We start from the raw sequence: 25,108 nt of genomic DNA on the forward strand, positions 1-25,108 counted from the left end.
CCCCCTCCTTTTTCAATGGCAAATAAAGGGAATAGTTGGAACAAGACATGCTTTCCCTTTAAATGAACAACTGGCAGATGCCAGCCTATGACTGTAGGATTGGAATTACCAAACAACTTGCAACTTTCAAAACAATGAATTGACAATTTGTACCATCAGGTTATCGATCTAAAATCAAGCAGTTCCAAATTGAAGGTCTTTTTTGCCCATTCCTACACTATGTTAACACAGCAGTTTGTGATTTAAGTTTACCGCATGCGTACTAACTATATCAGGGTTGGAATAGCTCTCCCCAGGTACCAAGTGTCTCTCAGTTAAAAGGCTGTCTTTAGTTTAATGGAATGCAGTTAAATCAGTTCTGACACTGTTTGTTTATGTAATTACAACCAAAGTTAGGAGCAAAGCACCGAATTAGCTATTTTAATAACTTTTTACTATGCATTTTTTTTGAGGGACAGCGAGGAATTTGGTTGCAGTGTTGCAGTGGGGATAATTTCAGGACAAGGTCATACAAAACAAAGGAGATAATGTCGGGTTACAAAATGGTCAAACTGGCAGTACAAGGAGGTCATTGTGACACTAATTGCGTGACCTGGATGCAGTGGAGTTGGGGCAGAGGATATTTAAGAACATTTCACTCCAATCGTTACTAAATGTTAAAGATACAGCAGCAGAGGAGGGCTGCCGCTCTTGTTTTTATTCGTTTATGGGATGTGGGCGTCGCTGGCAAGGCCAGCATTTATTGCCCATCCCTAATTGCCCTCGAGAAGGTGGGGGTGAGCCGCTTTCTTGAACCGCTGCAGTCCATGTGGTGAAGGTACTCCCTCAGTGCTTTTAGGTAGGGAGTTCCAGGATTTTGAACCATCGACGATACACTTCTAAGTCAGGATGGTGTGCAACTTGGAGGGAAACTTGGAGGTGGTGGTGTTCCCATGCGCCTGCTGCCCTTGTCCTTCGAGGTGGAGGTGCTGCCAAAGAAGCCTTGGAGAGTTGCTGCAGTGCATCTTGTAGATGGTACACACTGCGATCACAGTACGCCGGTGGTGGAGGGAGTGAATGTTTAAGGTGGTGGATAGGGTGCCAATCAAGCAGGCTGCTTTGTCCTGGATGGTGTCGAGCTTCTTGAGTGTGGTTGGAGCGGCACTCATTCAGGCAAGTGGAGAGTATTCCATCACACTCCTGACTTGTGCCTTGTAGATGCTGGAAAGGCTTTGGGGAGTCAGGAGGTGAGACACTTGGCGCAGAATACCCAGCCTCTGACCTGCTCTTGTTGCCACAGTATTTATGTGGCTGGTCCAGTTAAGTTTCTGGTCAATGGTGACCCCTCAGGATGTTGATGGTGGGGGATTCGGCAATGGTAATGCCGTTTAATGTCATGGGGAGGTGGTTAGACTCTTGCTTGTTGGAGATAATCATTGCCTGGCACTGCTGTGGCGCAAATGTTACCTGCCACTTATCAGCCCAAGCCTGAACGTCGTCCAGGTCTTGTTGCATGTGGGCATGGACTGCTTCAGTATCTGAGGAGTTGTGAATGGCGCTGAACACTCTGCAGTCATCGGCGAACATCCCCATTTCTGACCTTATGTTGGAGGGAAGGTCATTGATGAAGCAGTTGAAGATGGTTGGGCCTAGGACACTGCCCTGAGGAACTCCTGCAGTGATGCCCTGGGCTGTAATGATTGACCTTCAACCACCTTCCTTTGGTTCTAGGTATGACTCCAGCCAGTGGAGCGTTTTCCCCCCAATTCCCATGGACTTCAGGGTTACTAGGGCTCCTTGATGTCACACTCGGTCGAATGCTGACTTGAAGTCAAGGACAGTCACTCTAACCTCCCCGCTGAAATTCAGCTCCTTTGTCCATAATGGACTTGTCACCTCCCCTCACACCTCTCCCCACCCCCCACCCAATGAATGGATAGCAAGATGAACACCTCCCCTCACACCTCTCCCCACCCCCCCACCCAATGAATGTACAGCAAGATGGACACCTCCCCTCACATCCCCACCCAATCACTGAATGGATAGCAAGATGGACACCTCCCCTCACATCCCCACCCAATGAATGGATAGCAAGATAGACAACTTCCCTCACACCGCTCCCCACCCCCCACCCAATCAACCAATGAATGGATAGCAAGATGGACAATCAGTGCAAAAGATCTTCTCCTTCCTCTTCTGCCTGCCCCCATCTTTTAGGTGCACAGCCAAGAAGTGGTGCATTAACACTGTGGAGGGAGGAATGGATGACTCATATGGCTGGGCTCAACAGAGGCTTCAGCAACCATGATGCAATCTATGACAATATTGGAATGTTAGTCAAATATTCAGAGGTAAGTTAACCCATCTGGCATTTCAGTAAAAACAAATTTCACCAAAGTACACTACATACATTTTTTTTTTAAATTATGGACTGGTTGGGTGATCCTGGACAACTAATCCAGCCCTTGAGAAGGTGGTAGTGGGCCTTGAAACACTGCGGTCAGTGTGGTTCAAATCGCACCATGACAGTTTGAAAATTTGAATTTAGTTTAAAGAAAATTTGAAAATAAAATGCTGGTCTAAGTAAAGTGACTATGAATCTGTTGAATAGTTGTGAAAACCCAACTGGTTCATTAACGTCCTTTAGGGAAGGAAACCTGCTGTCCTTACCCGGTCTGGCCTATATGTGACTCCAGTCTCACGCCAGCATGGTTGACTCTTAACTACCCTCTGAAGTGGGCTAGCAAGGCACTCGGTTGCATCAATCTGCTACAAAATCGTGAAACTCCCGACCTAACAGCACTTATGGGATCAAAAGAGGAACAGCAGTTATGGGATTACCTTCACCACACTGACCGCAGCGGTTCAAGGCCCACCACCACCTTCTCGAGGGCAACCAGGAACGGGCAATAAATACCAGCTTTGCCAGCGATGCCCACATCCCGAGAATTAATTTTAAACAACCTAAGATTATACCATTCTTCAATATCACTTTCATTCTATCCTTAATCCATGATGATGAGAGGAAATATGGTGCAATCTACATATTGGCCCAGAAATTCGGGTCGGGGCTTCCCGCGGGTGCAAGCCCCCCCGACCTGCACTTACCTTGCGCGCCGGCCGTTGAGCTGCGGGCCCCCGTGGAATTGCGATCCTGGGCCTCCTCCAACTGCCGGCGCGCAGTGCTTGCGTATCCCAGGGGCGCAGTTAGTTCGATGCGTCCCCTGGGATCACGTGGGCCATGGGGAGCCAATCAGAGCAGGGAATGCTTCATTCATAAGTTTGACAGGAAGGGCTGTCAAACTTATAAATACTATAAGCCCCAAAACATCACTAAATCTTCAAATAAATTTTTAAAAAACATCACATTTTGTAAATAAACGATAAATTACATGAAATAACTATTTTAAACAATAATTTTAATTTTTGAAAAAAAGAATTTTATTTTCTAACGGGGCTAAAAATAAACTTCTTTCTTTAAAGTATTTAAAAATAATAAACCTGTGGAAAAAATGTTTTAATTTTAATTAATTCACCACTTACCTTGTAAAAAGCAGGCCTTGCGAATGCTTTTTACATGTCTAACTTCTGGAGACTTACCCTCCCGAGAAAACCTGCAAAAAAAAAACCTAAGTTCGATGCGCACGCGCAGCCTCTCCTGCGCACGTGTCCCACCTCTGAACCCCTTCTTTCAGGGGAACAGAAGTGCTGGTTTCCCACGTATGCGCAGTGCATGCAGGAAACCGGCACTTCCTTTGGGCCTACGGGTGAGTACCCCGTGCGTACTCACCCTTGGAGACCTGAATTTCTGGGTCATTATAACAGGCCCATCATAATGAGCAATGAAAAATGGCTTTCCCACGCTCTCCCCACCCACCCGCCAAGTTGTACTACTGGAAGTATCTGCTGTACCCATTTTGCATACACTGCAATGTTGAAAGGCCATTGAGTTTGACTTCACTGCATAAGTCAGCTACTCACTTCTTCTGATGTTCCAGCCAGGCCAACTCGGCTTTGGTCTTTTCCTTCAGGGCTCGTTCTCGCAGCTTGAGGAGTGACACCTGGTGCTGGGCACGCATCTCCTCCTCCTTCATGTACTGTCTCACCATCTCCATGGTGAACTTGGAGAAACTGTCCTGCCCCCCGGAGAAGGGCATGCTCAAATCATGCTGAACAGCAGAAAGAGACACAAATATTACACTGAGTGAAGTGAGCTGCTTCCCACTGACATATGCAAGACCTGCCCTTAATTCAACAACATTGAAGACCAGGTGTAGGCAACAGCACCAACTAAAGCAGCTACCAGAACCATCAGACATGCCTGACATATGTTGCACCTTGTGTGAACTTGCCAAAATGTCCCACCATTCATCAGGTTTAGCGATTGCTGGCAGTCACTACATAATTTTACCAAAATTTACTGCATCTTCTGTGAAACACACCAAGGCTGGCAAGGACATCACTTATTTAGTCAGGAACCCAGCTACCGATTTGCTGCCAGATTCTGAAAAATGGCAAACAAGTAAATTGACAACTGGGTAGGAAGTTGTTTTTTCAGGGGGGGGGGGGGCCGCAAATTGAGGTGGGTGGTTGAATCAAGGAAAGTGCGATGGACAGATTTTGATGCAAAGAAGTGAAAGTTAACTCTGTTTCTTTCTCCACAGATGCTGCCTGATCTGCTGAGCAATGTTCCCTATGATTTTTTTTGGGCCACATGGCCAATTCAAATTACCGTGCATGTGCGGTTTTTCTACGTGGGACCCCTGGGGCACTGCGCAGCTTACAGGGAACATTGCTGCTGAGTGTTTCCAACATTTTGTATTTTTATTTCAGATTTCCAGTATTTTGCTTTTGTTTTAGTGAAACGTCCTTGTTGGGCAATTAAATCTCCTCCCCCCCACCCCAGGTTCCTGAAGAGGACTAACATTTTAATCAGATTGTTAATCTTTCTGACCTCGTTCTCCCAGTCAGGTGAACACGTGCTGGATTTGACGTTAAAAGTTTTAGAATTTACTACAATTCTTTACTGATAATTGAAGGTAACTGCAAGAGAGGTCCGAGATGGATGGCACTTGCGCAGGAGGTTGATTTAAGCGCGGGAAATTTACGCAGAGTTCGCCTCACTCTCCCTGCCCGTCCACCCAAACATCTGAATCCATTGGCAAGACGAGGTCGAGACGCCTGGCGATGGGGAGGGCAGCAAGTGGATGGCATGCAGTATCTGATGCACCAGTACTGAATACCTGGGCATTCCACACAGCCTCGAGGCTGCCAGGAGGAAGCCATTCAGCTTCTCGAGTCTGTTCCGCCATTCAATTAGATAATGGCCGAGCTGTATCTTAGCTCCATCCACCCACCTTGGTTCCGTAACGCTCAATACCCTTGCCTAACAAAGACCTATCAATCTTCGTTTTGAAATTTTCAACTCCCCTTTGTGTGAAGTGCTTCCTCAACGGCCTAGCTCTAATTTTAAGGTTATGCCCCCTTGTTCTGGGCTCCCCTACCAGAGGAAATAGTTTCTCTCTATCTACCCTATTAACCTTTATTAATCATTGTGACACCTCACTCAGATCACCCCTTAATCTTCCATATCAAGGGAATACAAGTCTAGTTGGCCTCATAATTTAACCCTTTCAGCCCAAGTTAGCATATTTTGTTGTTGATAATTGTCACACCAGCTCCTAAGTACTCAGATTCCAGCAACTGTCATGCCTCCTCTGTTCTTGGCACACCCATACATTAACTCACTTTGACAGCTGTCAAGGCCGACTGGTCCCGGGCCGTGTCCTCGTCCGAATCGTCCTGCCGGCTGCGTTTCCTCTCCATGTTGAAGCGGCGGTGGCTCTCTGATGGCAGCAGGGAGCGGAAGGATTTCTCTTCGATCTCATCTTCGGTCATCGACTCGTCAAACTTCAGGGAGTACTCAGTGGCAACGGAGGCAGAGTCTGGAGAGACAGCACACAACTTACAATGGGCAATGGAAAATAATAGGCGGAGTATTGTGAAGGATGTTGGACTTCTCAATACCAGTTGTAAGGAAGTGAAAAGGATGGGCTAGAAAACTTGGATTTATTACTTGCTCAAGGAGCGGAGTTTGGTTCGAAGTATTAATTCAAGTATTAATGAAACGGTTTCACTGACTGTTCACGGCAGCATGCTGGGAAGGTTGGCCAAATTGAAAAGTATTCTTCAGACTGTCTGGAGCGCTACAACAAAAACAACTTGCATTTATATAGCGTCGTTGAAGTAGTAAAACGGCCCAAGGCTCTTCACAGGAGCATTATATACAGATAAGGAGGCCTTGAAAGACCATGGGAAACCATCGTAAACACCAGGTGCTGTTTCTGTGGCCAAGGGAAAGTAAGAGAGGAAAGTTACTGAAAGCTTCTTTTAGCAGAAAGAATGGTACAAGAGCAGCCATTCTAAAGTGAAGAAAGACAAACCAGAGGCCGGCCAGAAGATCATAAAGGATGTTGATGGAGAATTAGTCAAATTCTCACTTTTCTGAAGCAGAAGAATTGGCCATTCTGATTTTCGAGTTGCACTTCTGACTTAAAGGTGGTATGAATCTCTATCTGTAAATCTTGTTGTATATTTTAATGTTAATGAAAACCAATTAGTCCAAGAAAAGGTTAAAGCCTTGGTTGATCTTGCCTCTGATTACCTTGCAGAGTAAAGAGTTAAAACAATAAACCTACAATTACAAGTATTGAGAAGTATTTGGCATTAGGATAATATGAGGTTGGGCAGTGTCAACCCAGCTCCGAATAGACAGACACCACAATTTGGCACTAAACGATCTAAATGGTCAATCTCCCTCAGAAAGTCACTCAGTAAGGCTGCTGTGGGAAATGGAAATGCTTTCACTTCCACGTCACCAGGACCTGAGTCTTCATCACGGGACTGTTGGACTCGATCAATCAGTTGCCAGCGCTGCCACTTCAATCCTGTCATCTGACAGAAATGTCCAGCAAGTGCTTGGGTACCTATGGCTTCCTGGACACAAGTGATTGGTGACATGGAGCTCGTCTCCTGCACTCCCCACCCCCAAAAAGGAAAACGAAAGAAAATCAGCCGAATATGTTAAATTAAACCCAAAATGTTGGTTACTAATTTGGACACAATTAATTGGGGTTGGGGGGGGGGGGGGGGGCGGAGTTACTGAATTGTTGAATGACAGTGGAAGGGAAGATTCCAATCTCAGGGGAATGCAAAGTGTAAGTGCACTGATCGTCCCCATAGCAACATCATACAACTCCTGCAGTGGACTGGGTAAACGTAGCACTTCTTGCTCTTGCACACTTGCGTGCAAGTGCTTGCTCCTTCAGTGATGAAAGTGGGTGAACTAAATGGGTCACAATACCGCACAGCTAAAATGATTTCTATTTGTTCTTCAGATGTGGGCGACACTAGCAAGGCACGCATTTATTGCCCATTCCATTGTGTCCAGAGATGGTTGTGGTGGGCCTTCGCCTTAAACCACTGCAGTCCACGTGGTGAAGGTGCTGCCACAATGGTATTAATTAGGGAATCTCAGTATTATGTCCGTGTGTAATTGAGACACGGACTGCAGGAGTTGGTTATAACAGGTCTTTACTGAGTGGAGACAAACGGGAACTACTATACAAAGTTACTACACAGGCTTATAGACAGGGGTGGTCACTACTGGTACTGCAGTATACAGGGGCTGCAGAATATAGCTCCTTCTGCAAAGTACATACACTACAATTCCTCCCCTTTTAGCTAAACAGTACATAACATTCGATTAATAATTAAATAACATATTTACAATTACAGTTGTCATATACATTAGCTGAAGTTAAGCAATTATAAGTTCAGTCTTTGAGGAGGCTTCCTGATTCTGTCTGGATAACGCCTCTTTGGGGTATCAGGTTCTTCTGGCAGAGTTGATTCGGAATCAACGTCTTTGTTGGGTTCGTCTGCTTCCAATATTCCCGATTCTGAGGTAGATGCAATTGGTACTTCGGTTTCATCACCAGGTGTATCGGATCGTGGTGTGGAATTGACGTTTTCCAGTGACTCTAGAATCTGGTCAGCATGGCGTCTTACAATGCTCTCTCCAACGTCCACGGTATACATTAGAGGTCCTTGCCGTGTACAGATCGTTCCTGGCTGCCATTTCTCTGTGCGGTTGTCCTGGGCCAAAACTGGTTGACCTCTTAAAACTCCTGGTCGGCCTTTCATTCATATTCTGAAACTGCCTGTTCTCCACATCTCTTCTGATGTTTGGCTTAACCAAATCCAAGCGGCATCGTAGTCTTCGATTGAAGAACATCATGGCTGGAGTTTGGTTGGTAACCGCATGTGTCGCATTCCGGTAGGCAAACAAGAAGTTATCCACCTTGTGTTGTAGGGGTATGTCTTCATTACACATTGCCTTGATAGCCTTCTTGAATGTTTGAACGAACCTCTCAGCCAATCCATTGGTGGCTGGATGATATGGGGCGGATGTGTAATGCTTAACACCATTGTTCTTTAAGAACCTCCGGAACTCTTCAGACACAAGCTGTGGTCCATTGTCGGAGCAAATCTGTTCAGGCAGCCCATTTCTGGCGAATATGGTTCGTAAGACTGTGGTAGTTTTTTCTGTGGTGGTTGAGGACATTTTTATTACCTCTGGCCACTTTGAATGTGCATCCACCGCAATTAAAAACATCGAGTCCATAAATGGACCAGCAAAATCAACGTGCACCCTTTGCCATGGAGATGAGGGCCACTCCCATGGATGTAGAGGGGCTTGTGGTGGGGCGTTTTGGACCTTCTGGCATCCTGTACAGCTCTTGGTCATCTCTTCGATTTCTCTATCGATTCCCGGCCACCACACAAACACTCTGGCTAAGTTCTTCATTTTTACCGCTCCCAGATGACCCTCATGAAGCTCATTGAGCACTCAATCCGTCAATTTGGGTGGAATTATTACTCTGGATCCACACATCAAAGTTCCTCTGCACACTGACAGCTGTTCTCTTCTCGGCGAGAATGCTGGCAACAGTGGCTCGCCATGTGCTGGCCATCCCTTCACCATTAAATCATAGACCCAGGAGTGTGTCGGGTCATTTCGTGTTTCCTTTTCTATGTTTGCATTCGTCACAGGTAGACATTCGACTATAGTCGAGTGGAATATCTCCACTGGATCCACTGCAGGTGCTTCTTCCACCGTCGGCAACGGTAGGCGCGACAATCCATCAGCATTCCCATGCTGTTTAGTTCCTTTGTACTCGATGTCATATTGGTGTGCCCCTAGGAAAAGGGACCACCTCTGTAGCCGTTGTGCTGTCATTATCGGGACGCCCTTCTGAGGGTTGAAAATGGAGACAAGAGGTTGATGATCAGTTAGTAGAGTAAATTTCTGACCGTGCAGGTAGTGATTCAACTTCTTCACCCCCCACACCAGGCTGAGGGCCTCTCTGTCAATCTGGGCGTAGTTACGCTCGGCTGAAGTTAACGAGCGTGACGCAAAAGCTATCGGCCTCTCTGAACCATCAAGGAATTTATGTGACAGTACCACTCCAATGCCGTAGGGAGAAGCATCACACGCCAGTCTTATCGGTAGTGATGGGTTGTAGTGAGCCAATACTTCTCTTGAAGTGATTAGGTCTTTACTCTTCTGAAAGGCCCACTTACATTCATCGCTCCATTTCCATGCTACTCCAGTTTGTAGTAGGGCGTTCAGTGGGTGCAGAATTGTGGACAAATTCAGCAAAAACTTATGGTAGTAATTCACCAATCCGAGGAATGACCTCAGTTGCGACACATTTTCAGGCGCTGGAGCCTTAACTACCGCTTCAATTTTGTCAGGGGACTTATGTAACCCCTCTTCATCAATCACGTGGCCACAATACGATATTTGTTTCTTAAAAAACTCGCACTTGGGGCGATTGGCTCGTAGCCCATGTTCTCTTAGTCTAGTGAGCACCTGCTCTAGGTTGGCAAGGTGTTCACTGTCATCTTCACCTGTCACTAGGATGTCGTCCAAGTAACACTGAGTCCCCGGAATCCCTTGCAGGACTTGTTCCATCGCTCTTTGCCACATCGCCGGAGCTGATGCTACTCCGAATACCAGTCGATTATACTGGTAAAGGGCTTTGTGAGTGTTTATCGTGAGATACTTCCTAGAGGATTCTTCAACCTCCATCTGCAAATATGCTTGTGCTAGGTCAATTTTTGTAAAACGCTTCCCTCCAGATAGTGAGGCGAAAATATCTTCTATCCTCGGGAGAGGATATTGTACTGTGTGAAGGACTGGGTTCACAGTCACCTTGAAGTCCCCACAGATGCGAACCTTCCTTGGCTCCTCAGACTTATTGTTTAACGTTTTCTTCATGACAAGAACGATGGGTGTCGCCCACTCGCTCCAGTCTACCTTAGATAACACGCCTGCATTCTCCAGCTCTGCCTCAACGGCTGGGCGAATTGCATATGGAACCGGTCTTGCTTTGAAAAACTTGGGAATTGCATTCTCTTCTATTTTTATCGAGGCGGTTACGCCTTTAAGAGTTCCCAGTTCTTGTTGAAATACCTCTTTGGCGTTAGCTAAGATTTTTGACAATCGTCCAGGTGTGACGTCGTCATCCTTTTTACCAGCCACCGTCAGTGCCTGAATGGAGTGCCAGTCTAAACTTATCTTTCTGATCCATTCACGTCCCAATAACGGTGGTCCACCATCTTGCAGTATGTACAGATACAATTTCTGTATTTCCTTGCCGTTGTATTCGACAGGCACCCTTATTTTCCCTCTGGGGTATACGTTTTGCCCTGTATACGTCTTCAAGACAATGGATGTCTCTTTCAAGGGTATGTGTGAGAATAGCCGCTCGTAGTCTCATCGATTCACGACGGTCAGGGCTGATCCTGTATCCAATTCCATTTTGACTTGGGACCCTGCTATCGTGAGGGTGACCCAAATGGTTCGGTGATCCTCTTTTGCGATTACGTTGTGAAGTTTGAGACAGCTTAGTCTCTTGTTCCCGGATTCACTATCGCTCATCTGGTCTTCGGAACTACTGTCCGTCACCTTTTGTACTTTCCTGTACTGTTCCTTAGTAGCCTTTTTGTTGTCGTTAGTCTTCTTCCCAGACCTGCAAACTCGTGCAATGTGTCCCATCTTTCCGCATTGCCTGCATATTTTGTCCTTGGACCAGCAGTCCTTCTGGTCACGGGTTGTTCTGCCGCAGCGATAACATTTTTCAAATCCCCGTGTCATTTCGTGGGTGCCGTATTCCTGTGGCTTTTGCTGTATTTCCGCAGCTCCCCTTGCTGCTGCTTCTTACGATACTGCCACGCTGAAAGCCTTATCTAGCGTCAGCTCTTTCTCTGAGAGTAACCTCTTTTGGGTTCCTTCACTCAGGAGCCCACAGACAAATTTGTCCCGTAGGGTATCTGCCAGTCCTGCTCCGAACTGGCAGTGCTTTGATAGCTTGCGTAGTTCCGTAAGGTAATCAGCATTGCTCTCATCTTGATGCTGATTTCTCCTGTGGAATTTAAATCTTTCTGCTATCAGCAGCGGTGTAGGATTTAGGTGTTCCTGTAGGATATCAACAATTTCGTTAAAACTCTTCGCCATCGGTTTGGCTGGAGTAATCAGGTTCCGCAATAGGCCGTACGTTCTTGCGCCCATTAAGTTTAGTAGTACCGATGCCTTTTTCTCATCGGCTACTTCGTTTGCCTCGCAATATACTTCGACTCTTTCCACATACGTGGTCCAGTCTTTTATTGCATTATCGAAGGCAGTGATATTGCCAGTCTTCGGCATCTTGGAAATCTAAGATGGCGCCTACCGCGCTTTGCCTTCTTCCCCGATTTAACAAAATGGCGCCTCCCGCGACTTCAGTCTTCTCCGCTGCTGCTAGCGCTGTTGCTGGCGTTTTATGCCTTGATGGCGACGCCCTATGGACTTCGCGCACTTCCCCCCCGCGCTGCTAACGCCGCTCTCCGCGGTTCCCGTGGCAAACTGCAGCTCCTCGCGGCTTTCTGCATTTCTAATTTATTTTATTTCCCCATCGTCAGAGCAACCCTGCGGGACACTTTCCTCCCTCTTCTCGGGTCTGTACGCTCCCCGGCTTCGTAGCACCGGCCGCGCCCTGTGTGCTCCACCCTCTCTCCTCTTCCCGACAACACTGCTCGGCCCCGATGAAAAGCCACCCGATCGAGCTCTAGCCCGCCGCAGCCCAGGAAGGATCAGTGCCTGCCACCAGCCCGATTAGCTGGAACACCATCGACAGGATAACCAAGCCCCGCTCTCGACAGCCTCTCCTGCAAATCTTTCACTCCGATGAATCAGAGGCGGTTGCCCACGGTCGACGCCCGTTTCTTCTGATTTTTTTTTTCTTTCTTCCTTCTGGCCTCGACCTCTGACAACTTCGCTTCAGGGATGGATCCCCATGAGGTGGTGCAGACTGTAGGTAAGTTCGGATCTGCTCGTCGCCAGTATTATGTCCTTGTGTAATTGAGACACGGACTGCAGGAGTTGGTTATAACAGGTCTTTACTGAGTGGAGACAAACGGGAACTAACTATGCAAAGTTACTACACAGGCTTATATACAGGGGTGGTCACTACTGGTACTGCAGTATACAGGGGCTGCAGAATATAGTTCCTTCTGCAAAGTACATACACTACACTCAGGATTCTGACCCAGCAACAATGACGGCAAGGGACATATGACACTTAGAAGTTCAGATTTCCTGGAACTATTTGTGTTCATTTAGCTTGGAATCTGGGAGACTGGCATCTGTGAGCTGGCACCATCAAATCTGGCTTCCTTACCCCAACGACAGAACCGTAGACCCAAGGAAAACCGGGAAAATGGAGCTGGATTTACTAGTGTAAACGCAGGCAGCTGGCTCATGGAATCCAAACTAAACCAGTGCCAGTGTAGGTGGTTAGAATTTGACCCACAGCAGTGCGTTTTACTTTGGATGGGGAAGGAACACAAATGTGGCAATAATGAACTTTCTTGATTCTGGTCATCTAACTGAAGAGTGGAGGGAGAGAAGAGGATTGCTCATTTCTGGTCAAGGAACTCACCTTTTTCATCAGGTAATGAAGGCACGCTGTCACTGCGGATCGAGTCATCAGCTGCCGTGTGCACCTCCTCTTCAATAGAGCTATCTCCCTTCTCATGACGGGAGGCTCTGCTCTCTGCTCTTTTCTCAGAGGAGGTCAAGGAGGGGCTGTCTTGCCGACTGCTGCCACTGCTACAGAAAGGACACAGGGATCAACGTAGTTACACAGTATTTACAGCACAGAAACAAGCCATTTGGCCCAACAGGTCTCTGCCGGTGTTGGCGCTTCACACAAGCCTCCTCCCACCCTTCCTAATCTAACTCCATCAACATATCCTTCCATTCCTTTCTCCCTGATGTGTTTATTCCCCTTAAATGCATCTATGCTATTCACCTCAACTACTCTGTGGTAGCAAGTTCCACATTCTAACCACTCTCTGGGTAAAGAAGTTTCTCCTGAATTACCTATTGGATTCATTGGTGACTATCTTATATTTATGGCCCCTAGTTCTGGTATTGCCCGCAAGTGGAAATATCTTCTCTACGTCTACCCTATCGAACCCCTTCACAATCTTAAAGACCTCTATCAGATCACCCTTCAGTCTCTTTTCTAGAGAAAAGAGCCCCAGCTTGTTCAATCTTTCCTGATCGGTGTAACCTCTCAGTTCTGGTATCATTCCAGTATATCTTTTTTGTACCTTTTCCAGTGCCTCTATATCCTTTTTATAATATGGATACCAGAAATGTTCACAGTACTCCAAGTGTGGTCTAACCAAGGTTCTATACAAATTTAACATAACGTCTCTGCTTTTCAATTCTATCCCTCTAGAAATGAACCCCAGTGTTCTGTTTGCTTTTTTTTTAAATGGCCTTTTTAAAAAATTTTTTAAAGTGCTTTGTGATTTGTGTATCTGTACCCCCCAGATCCCTCTGTTCCTCTACCCCATTTAGGCACTTATTTTCTAAGGAGTATGTGGCCTCCTGATTCTTCCTACCATAATGTACCACCTCACACTTACCGTTCTACCTCTGTCCCAATATTGGCTGATCCAATATCGCCCAGAAGACTAAAGAGGTAAGGGACAGCATAAAACTAAAAGAAAAAGCATACAAAAAAATAGCACAGATCCTGGCGAATGGGAAAGATACAAAGAACAGCAAAGTGTGTCAAAACAGATAGTAAGAGCTACAAAAAGGAAGTATGAAAAGAATCTTGCAAGGGATATCAAAATCAACACAAAGAATTTTTACAATTATATTAGGAAAAATAAGGTAGTCAGGAGCAAAAGAAAATGCTGGAAGCACTCAGCAGGCCAGGCAGCATCTGTGGAGAGAGAAACAGAATTAACATTTCTGATGAAGGGTCCCAGACCTGAAACGTTAACTCTGTTTCTCTCTCCACAGATGCTGCCTGGCCTGCTGAGTGTTTCCAGCATTTTGTGTTGTTATTTCAGATTTCCAGCATCTGCAGTATTTTGCTATTCTATTCAGGAGCAATGTTGGCCCCTTGAAAACCGATATCGGTGATATGGTTAAAGATAATAAGGAAATGGCGGACACGTTGAATAATTGCTTTGCGGCAGTATTTACAGTAGAGGAAGAGGACAGCATGCTGGAAATCCCAAGGACACCAATACTGAATCAGGGACAGGGACTCAATTAACGTAAGCAAAATAACAGTAATGAAGAAAATAATGGCACTAAACAGTGACAAATCCCCAGGACCAGATGGTTTCCATCCCACGGTTTAAAAGGAAGTAGGTGAGCACATTGTAGATGCCCTAACTATAATCTTTCAAACTTTTTGATTCAGGAACCGCCCCTTTAGATTGGAAAATTGCGCTATTTAAGAATGGCGAGAGGGGGGAAACTAGGAAATTATAGGCCAGTTAGTCTAACATTTGTTGTTGGGAAATTACTAGAGTCTATAATTAAGGATAGGATGACTGAACACCTTGAAAATCTTCAGCTGATCAGAGAGAGCCAGCATGGATGTGTGAAATGTAGGCCTTACTGACAAACCTGACTGAATTTTTTATGGAGGTGACTAAAGTAGTAGATAGGGGAATGTCTATGAATGTTATTTATATGGACTTCCAAAAGGCATTTGATAAAGTTCCACATAAGAGACTGTTCACCAACGTTGAAGCCCATGGACTTGAAGGCAAGATTTGACCCGGTTAGGAAATTGGCTGAGCGGCAGGAGACAGAGAGTAGGGATAATGGGTAGGTGCTCTAGTTGGCTGGGTGTGACTAGTGGTGTCCCGCAGGGATCTGTGTGGGGCATCAACTATTCACAGTATTTATTAACGACTTCGATGATGGCATAGAAAGTCATATATCCAAATTTGCCGATGACACAAAGATAGGCGGCATTGTAGATGACAGCATAAAATTACAAAGGGATACTGATAGTTTAAGTTAATGGGCAAAACTGTGGCCAATGGGTTTCAATGTAGGCACTTTTGGACCTACAAAGGATAGAGCAGGGTACTTTCTAAATGGTGAAAATCTAAAAACAGTGGAGGTCCAAAGAGACTTGGGGGTCCAGGTACATAGATTAAAATGTCATGAACAGGTCCAGAAAATAATCAAAAAGGCTAAGAGAATGCTAGCCTTTATATCTAGAGGACTAGAATACAAGCGGGTAGAAGTTGCATTGCAGCTGTACAAAACTCTGGTTAGACCACACCTGGAGTACTGTGAGCAGTTCTGGGCACCACACCTTAGAAAGGATATATTGGCCTTGGAGAGAGTGCAGCGTAGGTTTACCAGAATGATACCCGGACTCCAAGGGTTAAATTATGAGGAGAGATTACACTAATTAGGGTTGTAGTTCCTAGAATTTAGACGGTTAAGTGGTGATTTGATCGAAGTTTTCAAGATATTAAAGGTAACAGACCGGGTGGATAGCAACCGTTTCCGCTGGTTAGGGAATCTAGGACTAGGGGGGCATAGCCTAAAAATTACAGCCAGACCTTTCAGGAGTGAAATTAGGAAACACTTCAACAAACAAAGGTTGGAATAAGTTCGGAACTCTCTTCCGCAAATGGCAATTGAAGTTAGATTAATTGTTCATTTTAAATCTGAGATTTCTAGATTTTTGTTAACCAAAGGTATTAAGGGATATGGGCCAAAGGTGGGTACATGGAGTTAGGTCGCATTTCAGCCATGATCTCATTAAATGGCTCCAGGGGCTAAATGGCCTACTCCTGTTCCTATGGCCCCAAGGCTCGCGCTTAGCCAAATCCCTCCCAGTGACCCATTCTAAAAACAACCTCCAATACCCTAATGTATTTCTGCAATTCAACTATAAAATAGGTATAATTTCGTGTCAGGTTCAATTGAACAGCTGTCCCCTCTGTCAGAGTTGGGAAAAGTACCACGTCCTCTGCTACAACAGCAATTTTACATATTACATAGGGTTACATAGGATATACAGCACAGAATCAGGCCATTCAGTCCATGCCGGCGTTTATGCTCCACTTGACCCTCCTCATCTAACTATCAGCATAACCCTCTATTCACTTCTCCCTCATATGCTTGTCTAGCCTCCCCTTTAATGCATCTATACTATTCGCTTCAACCACTTCCTGTGGTAGCGAGTTCCACATTCTCACTACTCTCTGGGTAAAGAATTTTCCTCTGAATTCCCTATTGGATTTCTTGGTGACTATCTTATATTGATGGCCTCTAGTTATGCTCTTCCCCACAAGTGGAAAGATTCTCTCAGTATCTACTCTATCAAAATCTTTCATAAGTTTGAAGAACTGTGTTAGGTCACCCCCTCAGTCTTCTCTTTTCAAGAGAAAAGAGACCCAAAGCCTGTTTATCCTTTCCTGATAGGTATTCCTTCACATTTCTGGTATCCTTACATTTATATAGCACCTTTAACATAGAAAAGCACCACAGGGAGCTTAAGGAGGGTCTTAATGAAGGTGGAGATGTGGAAGGCAGCAAGGAGGGAATCCCAGGGTGTAGGCCCTAAACTGAAGGTACGGCAGCTAATGGTGGGGCGAAGATATGGGGCCAGAAGAACTGAGTATCCTGCTGAGTAACCCGGGGTGGGACGGTAGCCAGTGAGGATTTGAAAGGAGCGTCATGAGGAATGGAATAAGGTGAGTTGTTCGGTGGAGAAGGTACCAGGAGGACTAGGGCGAGGGGCTGATTTGTGATTTGGTGATGTGAGCCACACCGCCACCATGGCAGTTTGTGCGGAGCAGCTGGTGAAACACAGCCTGGCAGGAAGGCTGACAAACTGAAGGTGCCAGGTTTGCACTTCAGATTGTCCTGATTGGCTAATCTCAGTTAAGGCAGAGACTGAGATGTTACAACTGACCTCAGCACTGCTGGGTCAGGGCAATAAGAAGAAATAAAAATAGATCAGCCAGGGCTCCTGCACCTGAACATATCCAGTGACCTCACCTGTTGGAAGTGCCTCGGACTTCAGGCAAGTACAGGATCAATTCAGCCAGCACGCTGGCACTCAGCCCTAACACAAAGAATGCCCGATCGGGCAAGCTATTGGAGAGCTGCTGGCCCCAGGGACACACTACCCCATCAGGAGAGGAGGTGGGTGGGAGCTGGGGGATATTAGATATTTTATTATTTTGAAGTCGTCTTCTGCTTAGAAGTCAATTTACACTTAGTAAAAGCAGTTACTGTAAATATAGAAATCACACCTTCGATCATGATGTTTGTATCTGGACGACTCAGACAGGCTGTCTAATGAAGCAGAGTAGTGAATTTTAGAATCGGGCAGTTTCTCGACAGGACCAGCGGATGTTAGGTTGCTCTCACCCTTTCTGCTTACAAAGAAAATAACTGGTTAGTTCATTCCCACGTCATTTAACTCAATCTCTCCCAGCCATGGTTAAAAATAATGCACACAGTTTTTCCCACCGAAAGCTACTTCAGTGGGTCTCCTCCCCCATAGGTTCAGTGGGTAAAGACATCATGTGGTGTGGTACTTACTGGGCTATGCAGACCAGAAGGTCCCTGCTTTATCCCTTGTACAGACAGCGTTAGCGGACTTCAGCTATCAATCCTGTTCTTTAGAGCCCCTTTACACCAGGTCTTCCACAAGGGGACACGCAGACAAGCATTATAAACACGTTTTGTAAAAGCACTTTTATTTATTTTTGGGAACTTGAGCTTGCAGCCATCAAGGCTCACGCTTCCTTGCCCCAACGATCATTCAGACATGCCAATGATCACTCTCGCCACAGTGATGTTTTCCAGTTTCGTTCCAACTTGTGCCAAATTATGTACAGTTTTGCTGTAGACCCACAGCCACTGGCAACTATGTTGAGACTGCTAAATTCATTTTACAGGTGACGTGCCATCAAACTCGTTTAAGAAGCAAGGTCCTAGAGGCAAAAGAATAATAACCTAACTGAGCACACCTCTCAATCCTTCCAATTTAGTTCAGGACAAAAACACAAGGCAGCAGTAGAGGGCCTGACCATTTTCATGACTACACATGGCAGTAGTAGGCACAATCTCTAAAATCAGAGCAATCAGCAACAAGCCCCCCCCCAGATTATTAAATTTGTGAGGCTTGATTTTATTGATCAGAGTGCGGCAGTGTTCGAGCGCCTTACCTATCCGGTTCAGCCCTGGCTCGCAGCTGCTTCATGAAATCCGAATGCTGCTGCCTCTGTTGGTCCAACAGCGCTGTCATCGGCGCAGCAGCCACGCCACGCGATAGGTTTGTGGCCACGACGGTCGGGGACCCCGCTACAATCTGCACGCAGGCCAACTCGGTCATCTAAACAGAAAGAACCTTTCATCAGTGTAGCACAGATTAGAATGCAACTTGGACCTCCAGTTTTACTTTTTGAAATCACAGAATCATACATCACAGAAGGAAGCCATTCGGCCCATTGTACCGTGCCAGCTCTTTGAAAGCGCTATTCAATTAGTCCCACTCCCTTGCTCTTTCCCCATAGCCCTGCAAATACTTTCCTTTTAAAGTATTTATCCAATTCCCTTTTGAAAGTTACTATTGAATCTGCTTCCACCACCAATTCAGGCAGTGCATTCCAGATCATAACTCGCTGCGTAAAAAAAAATCATTTCCTCTCAGAAATAGTAACTAACAGTAATGGCACAGTTAAATTCAAGTATCTGAGGTTAAAAGTTCAAGTGTCTGACCACTGTGATATTAAGTTTTTTGGTTACATTTAAAGTTACCCTTTTTCCATAGGGTAGCAAGATGCCAACTATGCACTGGTGGTCTGAAGTGTGAACAGAGCGAAAACAATGGGTTTACACCCTGATTCAGAAGGCGATCTACCAATCCCAGCCATGCAGTCATGGAAGGGAAGACAATTCCCACAAGAAGAAATGGAGTTCTACCCACACAGTTCTTGTGCACTTTGTACTCTGGCCTTGCCAGCGACACCCACATCCCCTGAACAATTATTTTAAAAACTTTTCCTTCAGTAAACTCTGCCACCTCCGCAATATCACCCGTCTCCGCCCCTGCCTCAGCCCGCCTGCTGCTGAAAGCCTCATCCATGCCTTCGTTGTCTCCAGACTCAACTGTTCCAATGCATTCCTGGCCGGCCTCCCAACTTCCTCCATAAACTTTAGCTCACCCAAAACTCTGCTGCCCGTACCCTGACTTGCACAAAGTGCCATTCACCCATCATTCCTATACTCGCTGACCTACATTGGCTCCTGGTCCAGCAACGCCTCAAATTTAAAAATTCTCATCCTAGTGTTTCTAGGAGTTTTCAAATCTCTCCACAGCCTTGTCCCTTCCTATCTCTGTAACCTCCTCCAGCCTTACAACCCTTTGAGAACTCTGCGTTCCTCCAATTCTGGCCTCTTGTGCGTCACTGATTTTCATCGCCCCACCATTGACGGCTGTGCCTGCAGCTGCCTGGACCCTAAACTTTGGAATTCCCTCCCGAAACCGCTACGCTGCTCCACCTCTTTCTCCTCTTTTAAGATGCTCCTGCAAACCTACCTCTTCGACCATGCTTTTGGTCATCTACCCTAATATATCTATGTGGCTAGGTGGCAAATTTTGTTTGTTGATGCTCCTGTGAACGTTTTACGGCTTTATAGGCGCGATATAAATGCAAGTTGTTGTAACAGGTCAGCCAATGCCGTAGTCACAAGTGAGCGAGCCCTTCAAAATACTGAAATGTATGCGGTTTTACACTAGATCGGGGGAAAGGATCTTTTTACCGAGTGGGATAAAATAAAGTTCCGTGTACCTCTTTGATCTGACGTGCTGTGTCCGCAGTCAGCCTAGCGGCTTCCACCTGTTGAGTCATCATTTTATTCGTGGACTCTTGCAGCATCTCTTGGCGTGTCTGTGCAAACTGCTGCAGACTCTCTGCATGCGCCTGAATGTACAATAAACAAAAGAGAAGCCTTCACATCCACCAGTGTTGTATCAATCATCCTCAATAACCAGCAATTGATACCATAGTTACTTTAAACAGTACAGCAGAGAGCACTTCCAAGAGACGTTCAACTATCAAAATACAATGTGGAATTGACTTTTGGTCCAATAAACACACTGCTTTGTCCTTGCTGTCAAGTTTCATCATGCAACACAAGTCTCACTATTATGTGCTTTGTTTTATAATCAAAATACAAAGTCTCCCCCTCTCCGCTAGCGAATGCCATATATGGGCACAGTAGCCCAGTAGTTATGGTATTGGAGATCATGAGTAGAAACCCCATCATGGGCACAAGCTTAAAATTAGAGCCAGACCATTTAGAAGTGAAATCAGGAAGCATTTTTTCACACAAGGGGTAGCAGAAATCTGGAACTCTCTTCCCAAAAGGCTGTGGATGCTGGGGGTCAATTGGAGCTTTCCAGACTGAGATGGACAGAGTTTTGTTACGGAAGGGTATTGAAGGATATGGAGCAAAGGCAGGTAAATGGGTTTGAGGTACAAATCAGCCATGATCTCATTGAACTGTGGAACAGGCTCAAGGGTCTGAATGGTCTACTCCTGTTCCTGTGTCCTTATGGTAAGTTGTGAAACCGAATTCAATAATTCTGGTGACCTGTGGGTGGGCAATAAAAGTATCCTTGCTAGTGTCGCCCACATCCCCAGAACAATTTAAAAAAGGCTGTAGTCTACATTTATCTTCATTATCCAATTTGCTTTATTGGCTAAGTGGATGCTCCAAAGCTCCCTCAACTTTAACCCCATCAACCTTGTGGGTTTGACTAATGAGATTGCGAATGTAGCGTTGATTAGAGGCAGTTTTGCACTGTGTTTTCCACGGCTGAGAATGTTTTGAAGCACAAAGTGCAAAAAGATACAACTTTCATAGTGCCTTTCACATCTTCAGAATTTCCCAAAGCACCTCACAGCCAATTAAGTACTTTTGAAGTGTAGTCACTGTTGTTATGTTGGAAACGTGACAGCTATTTTGTGCACAGATCCGAAAAAATACAACCATCTATTTTTGTTGAGGTATTCATATTGGTCAGGATGCTAGGAGAACTCCCTTGCTCTTCTTCAAATAGTAACATGGGATCTAGTCTGTCCACCTGAACAGGTGGATTGGGCTTTGTTTTAATGTCTCACCTGAAAGGTGGCACCTCTGATAACGCAGCACTCCCCCTTAGTACTGCACTGCAGTGTCAGCCCAGATTATGTGCTCAAGTCATGGAGTGGGGCTTGAACTCATAACCTTTGCACTCAGATAATAATCATAGAATCTTACAGCACAAGAGGAGGCCATTAAGAATACTCACATTGACGAAAAACTGACTCAACAACAATTTACATTTATATAGCGCCTTTAATGCAGTAAAATATCCCACGACACTTCACAGGAGCATTATCAGACAAAATTTGACACCTAGCCACACAAGGATAGGTAGCCAAAAGCTTGACCGAAGAGGTAGGTTTTAAGGAGCATCTTAAAGGAGGAGAGAGGTGTAGAGAGGCAAAGAGCTTTAGGGAGGAAATTCCAGAGCTTAGGGCCGAGGCAGCTGAAGGCACGGCCGCCAATGGTGGAGCAAAGGAAATCAAGGATGTACAAAAGGCCAGAATTGGAATAACAGTTCTTGGAGGAAGTTAGAGAAAGGGAGGTTCGAGGCCTTGCAGGGATTTGAACACAAGGATGAGAATTTTAAATTCGGGGCGTTGGACTGGGAGCCAACGTAGGTCAGCGAGCACACGGATGATGGGTGAACGAGACTTGGTGCGAGTTAGGATGAGCTGCAGTTTATGGAGGATGGAAGGTGGGAGTCCGGCCAGAGCACTGGAATAGTCGGCTCATGCAGAAGTTCTCAAAATAAACTATTCTGCAGTTATTTTCAAGCTGCTAAAATAGGCATAAGCAAGAACTTGCAACTAAATACCAACAGCATGGATTGGAGTGATTAAGCTGTCTGTCTCATAAGACACAGCATATTGGGGCACATGGGCATCATCTGAACTATCTCGTAAAAAGACAAGAATCCCCTCTAACCTTCCAAGTTTACTAATCCAAGACCCGTTCACCCATTATCCCTGTGCTCACTGACCTACATTGCTCCCAGTCCCCCAACGTCTTGCTTTTAAAATGTTCATCCTGGTGTTCAAATCCCTCCATGGCTTCTCCCCTCCCTATCTCTAACTCCCTCCAGCCCTACAACCTACCTCTGAAATCTCCGTTCCTCTGACACTGGCTCTTGTGCATTCCCCTCCCTTCACCCTACCATTGGTGGCCGTGCCTTCAGCCGGCTAAGCCCCAGTCTCTAGAATTCCCTCCTTAAACCCTACCAACTCTCCACCTCCCTTTCCTCTAAGAACCTCCAAAAAACACATCTCCTTGATCACCCCCAATACCTCCTCCTTTGGCTTGCCATCCATTTTCGGGATTATGCCTCCTCTGGGGTGGGGGGGGGGGGGGGGGGTTAACACGGAGAGGCGGGCTTGCTATGTTAAAGGCACTATAGAAATGCAATCTCGTTGTTGTATGTCGAGGACAGTCCAACCCTGAATTAGTTACATTTCCAGACACCTGTAACATGCTCAAGTACCTGTGCAGCTTTCTGTCTGGTCTCCTCTAGCTGTCTCTGACTTGCCACCGTTTCCTGTTCAGCCTTCAGCTTCAGCAAGGCTATATCATGTTCGTGTCTCTGTTGCTGGGCCTGAACACAAACAGCAGTCAATGAACCAGGAACAGTGACTCCACATAACACCACTCTGCACTTGTGCAAATTTAACCCTCGGCTCTGCAAGCGCCCAAACAGTAGGGACCCAACGTTTGGAATACGAGGCACCTCAAAACTCATCAATGCCAAATGGCAATATTTTATCCCTGGGCTTGGGATTTCCTTTTTTTAAAAAAAACATGGCCCCCCATAATAGCATCATATTGGCTCAAAACTTTGCAAGACTGCAGTTTCTTGGAAACCTGGGCAAGCTCAGCTTGCCTTTTTATCAGCAGAGTTTGAATGTGCAGCTATGTGCAGACTAGTTTCTGATGTTTGCAGACTTAGGGCCTTTTTCTGGTGCAGCATAATACAAATTATCTTTGTTTTTCCTGATTTAGCCAAGAACTTTGTGGGGGAATTCTGCCTGGTTTGGAATAATTCTTGCATTGAGAGAGGTTACAGCCATTGTCATTTAAAACATTTTATAATAGCAGTTCTGAACAAAACAAAGGCCTAGACCAGTACCTTCAGGATCTGAGCCAACGACACACTCTCCTGTTGAGCAAGTGCGATCCCCCGGGTCCTCTCTATCTCAGAGAGCTGTCGGACAGACTCCTCTATAGCATCCAGGTAAGTGAGTTCAGCTGTCATACGATGTTGGAGAGTTAGTGGGGAGCTGAGCATGGAGGCTGCAATCACCAAAAGGAAAACAGTGAGCGCTCAGATTTTTACAACTAGTCAAACAATGCATTGGAGAATGCTGGCTTCAGACTTGGGAAAAGACCCTTAACCCCTGCAGAAACAGGACTCAAAATTAATTTTGGGAACTGCTTAGTAATTTCTAGGGAATTGGATGGGACGAGAGTGACAGCCAAAGAGTGCAGAAGATCCAAACCCAATGTAGCTTTAAACTTTCATGAAGCTGATCATTCACGGCAATACCATTTACAACTAATCTCTCAAAATATGTTTTACATTATGTACAAAGTGCTGAAATACAGGGTCTGATCACTCTTTACTTGCGTGTCCCACACACCCCACAATACCTCACCATTCCTGCCACGCTCTTCCCCCCTTCTCTCCACATCGGTTTCCCACTGCACAACTTAAAAAAAAAACAAAGCTGTGAGGGATGAACCAATGGCGGGAAGCAGTTACTAAAGACAAATCACGCACGAGACAACGCGTCCAACGGATTCACACCAGGGAAACACGCACCACCCCTCTCAACTTCCACCGGAGGGTGGGGTCACCATTACAACCGAGGCTCATGTAAGCTACTTCATTGCACCAACCTGCAGCTGAGGATGCGGTGGGTCTGGCTCCTATAACACTGATGTCAGCAATGTGCGGCCTGTAGGTTGGAGAAGGTGAAGGCACGAAGGCATCAGTGGCCAACTGCCTCGTCCCATCTCCTGCTGCTGTCGCCGTGTCGTTCTGCAAAGGCCTCTGGGATAGAGAGCTGGCAGCAGACTGAAAGGACAAAGTGGTTGCTGCTTTCTTGGGCTTCAAGGCCTCCGATTGGACACTGGAAGCACATATTTGCACTATTACAAATTTTGGCACAGGCATCTAATGCGAGGCATCACTTGAACCATTCAACACTGCAGATTTCATGCCTTCACCTGCCTGTATGCTGAAGCTCTGCTTTAAAGCAGTCCATACTCGGGAGGCATTAGGAATAAACAGCACTCCTGATTGGATGGTCCAGTGGCTCCTCAGCTACTCCCAAAAGTGAACGCACTCAAAGTAAAACACACGCTCACTGCCCGAACACCGTGGCCTGCAGGGTGGTGAACCTGCCATGTGCCCCAGAGGGCTGGCAGGCCCAGGCGACTGACTCTCGCACAGCGCTCAGCCAGCAGGATGGAGGGACATTCACACAGCACTCGAACCAGAAAGGTATCCCAGAAGGTAAATTAACAGGACCCTGACTCTTAAAAGGTCAAGCAGCAGAAAGTAGGAACAAGTCGGCCCTT

The 25,108-nt window shown here is 46.0% G+C and overlaps 1 protein-coding gene across 3 annotated transcripts in view; it reads right to left on the reverse strand.

The window, feature by feature from the left end:
• LOC147121710 (centrosome-associated protein 350-like) overlaps positions 1–25,108 on the reverse strand; it is a 106,318-nt gene that overhangs the window by 60,877 nt on the left and 20,333 nt on the right. For all 3 annotated transcript variants that reach the window (XM_085982152.1, XM_085982153.1, XM_085982154.1), the window contains exons 3-11: positions 24,425–24,657; positions 23,655–23,818; positions 23,013–23,123; positions 20,233–20,364; positions 18,607–18,773; positions 17,686–17,808; positions 13,026–13,195; positions 5,728–5,924; positions 3,961–4,148 (exon numbers count right to left, since the gene is read on the reverse strand). In XM_085982152.1, coding sequence (XP_085838278.1) covers positions 3,961–4,148; positions 5,728–5,924; positions 13,026–13,195; positions 17,686–17,808; positions 18,607–18,773; positions 20,233–20,364; positions 23,013–23,123; positions 23,655–23,818; positions 24,425–24,657 — 1,485 coding nt within the window. The remainder of the gene's footprint in view (positions 1–3,960; positions 4,149–5,727; positions 5,925–13,025; positions 13,196–17,685; positions 17,809–18,606; positions 18,774–20,232; positions 20,365–23,012; positions 23,124–23,654; positions 23,819–24,424; positions 24,658–25,108) is intronic.

Source organism: Somniosus microcephalus, chromosome 3 (genome assembly GCF_052327205.1).
Source record: "Somniosus microcephalus isolate GS21.2 chromosome 3, FLI_Smic_1.0, whole genome shotgun sequence".
Lineage (NCBI taxonomy): Eukaryota > Metazoa > Chordata > Chondrichthyes > Squaliformes > Somniosidae > Somniosus > Somniosus microcephalus.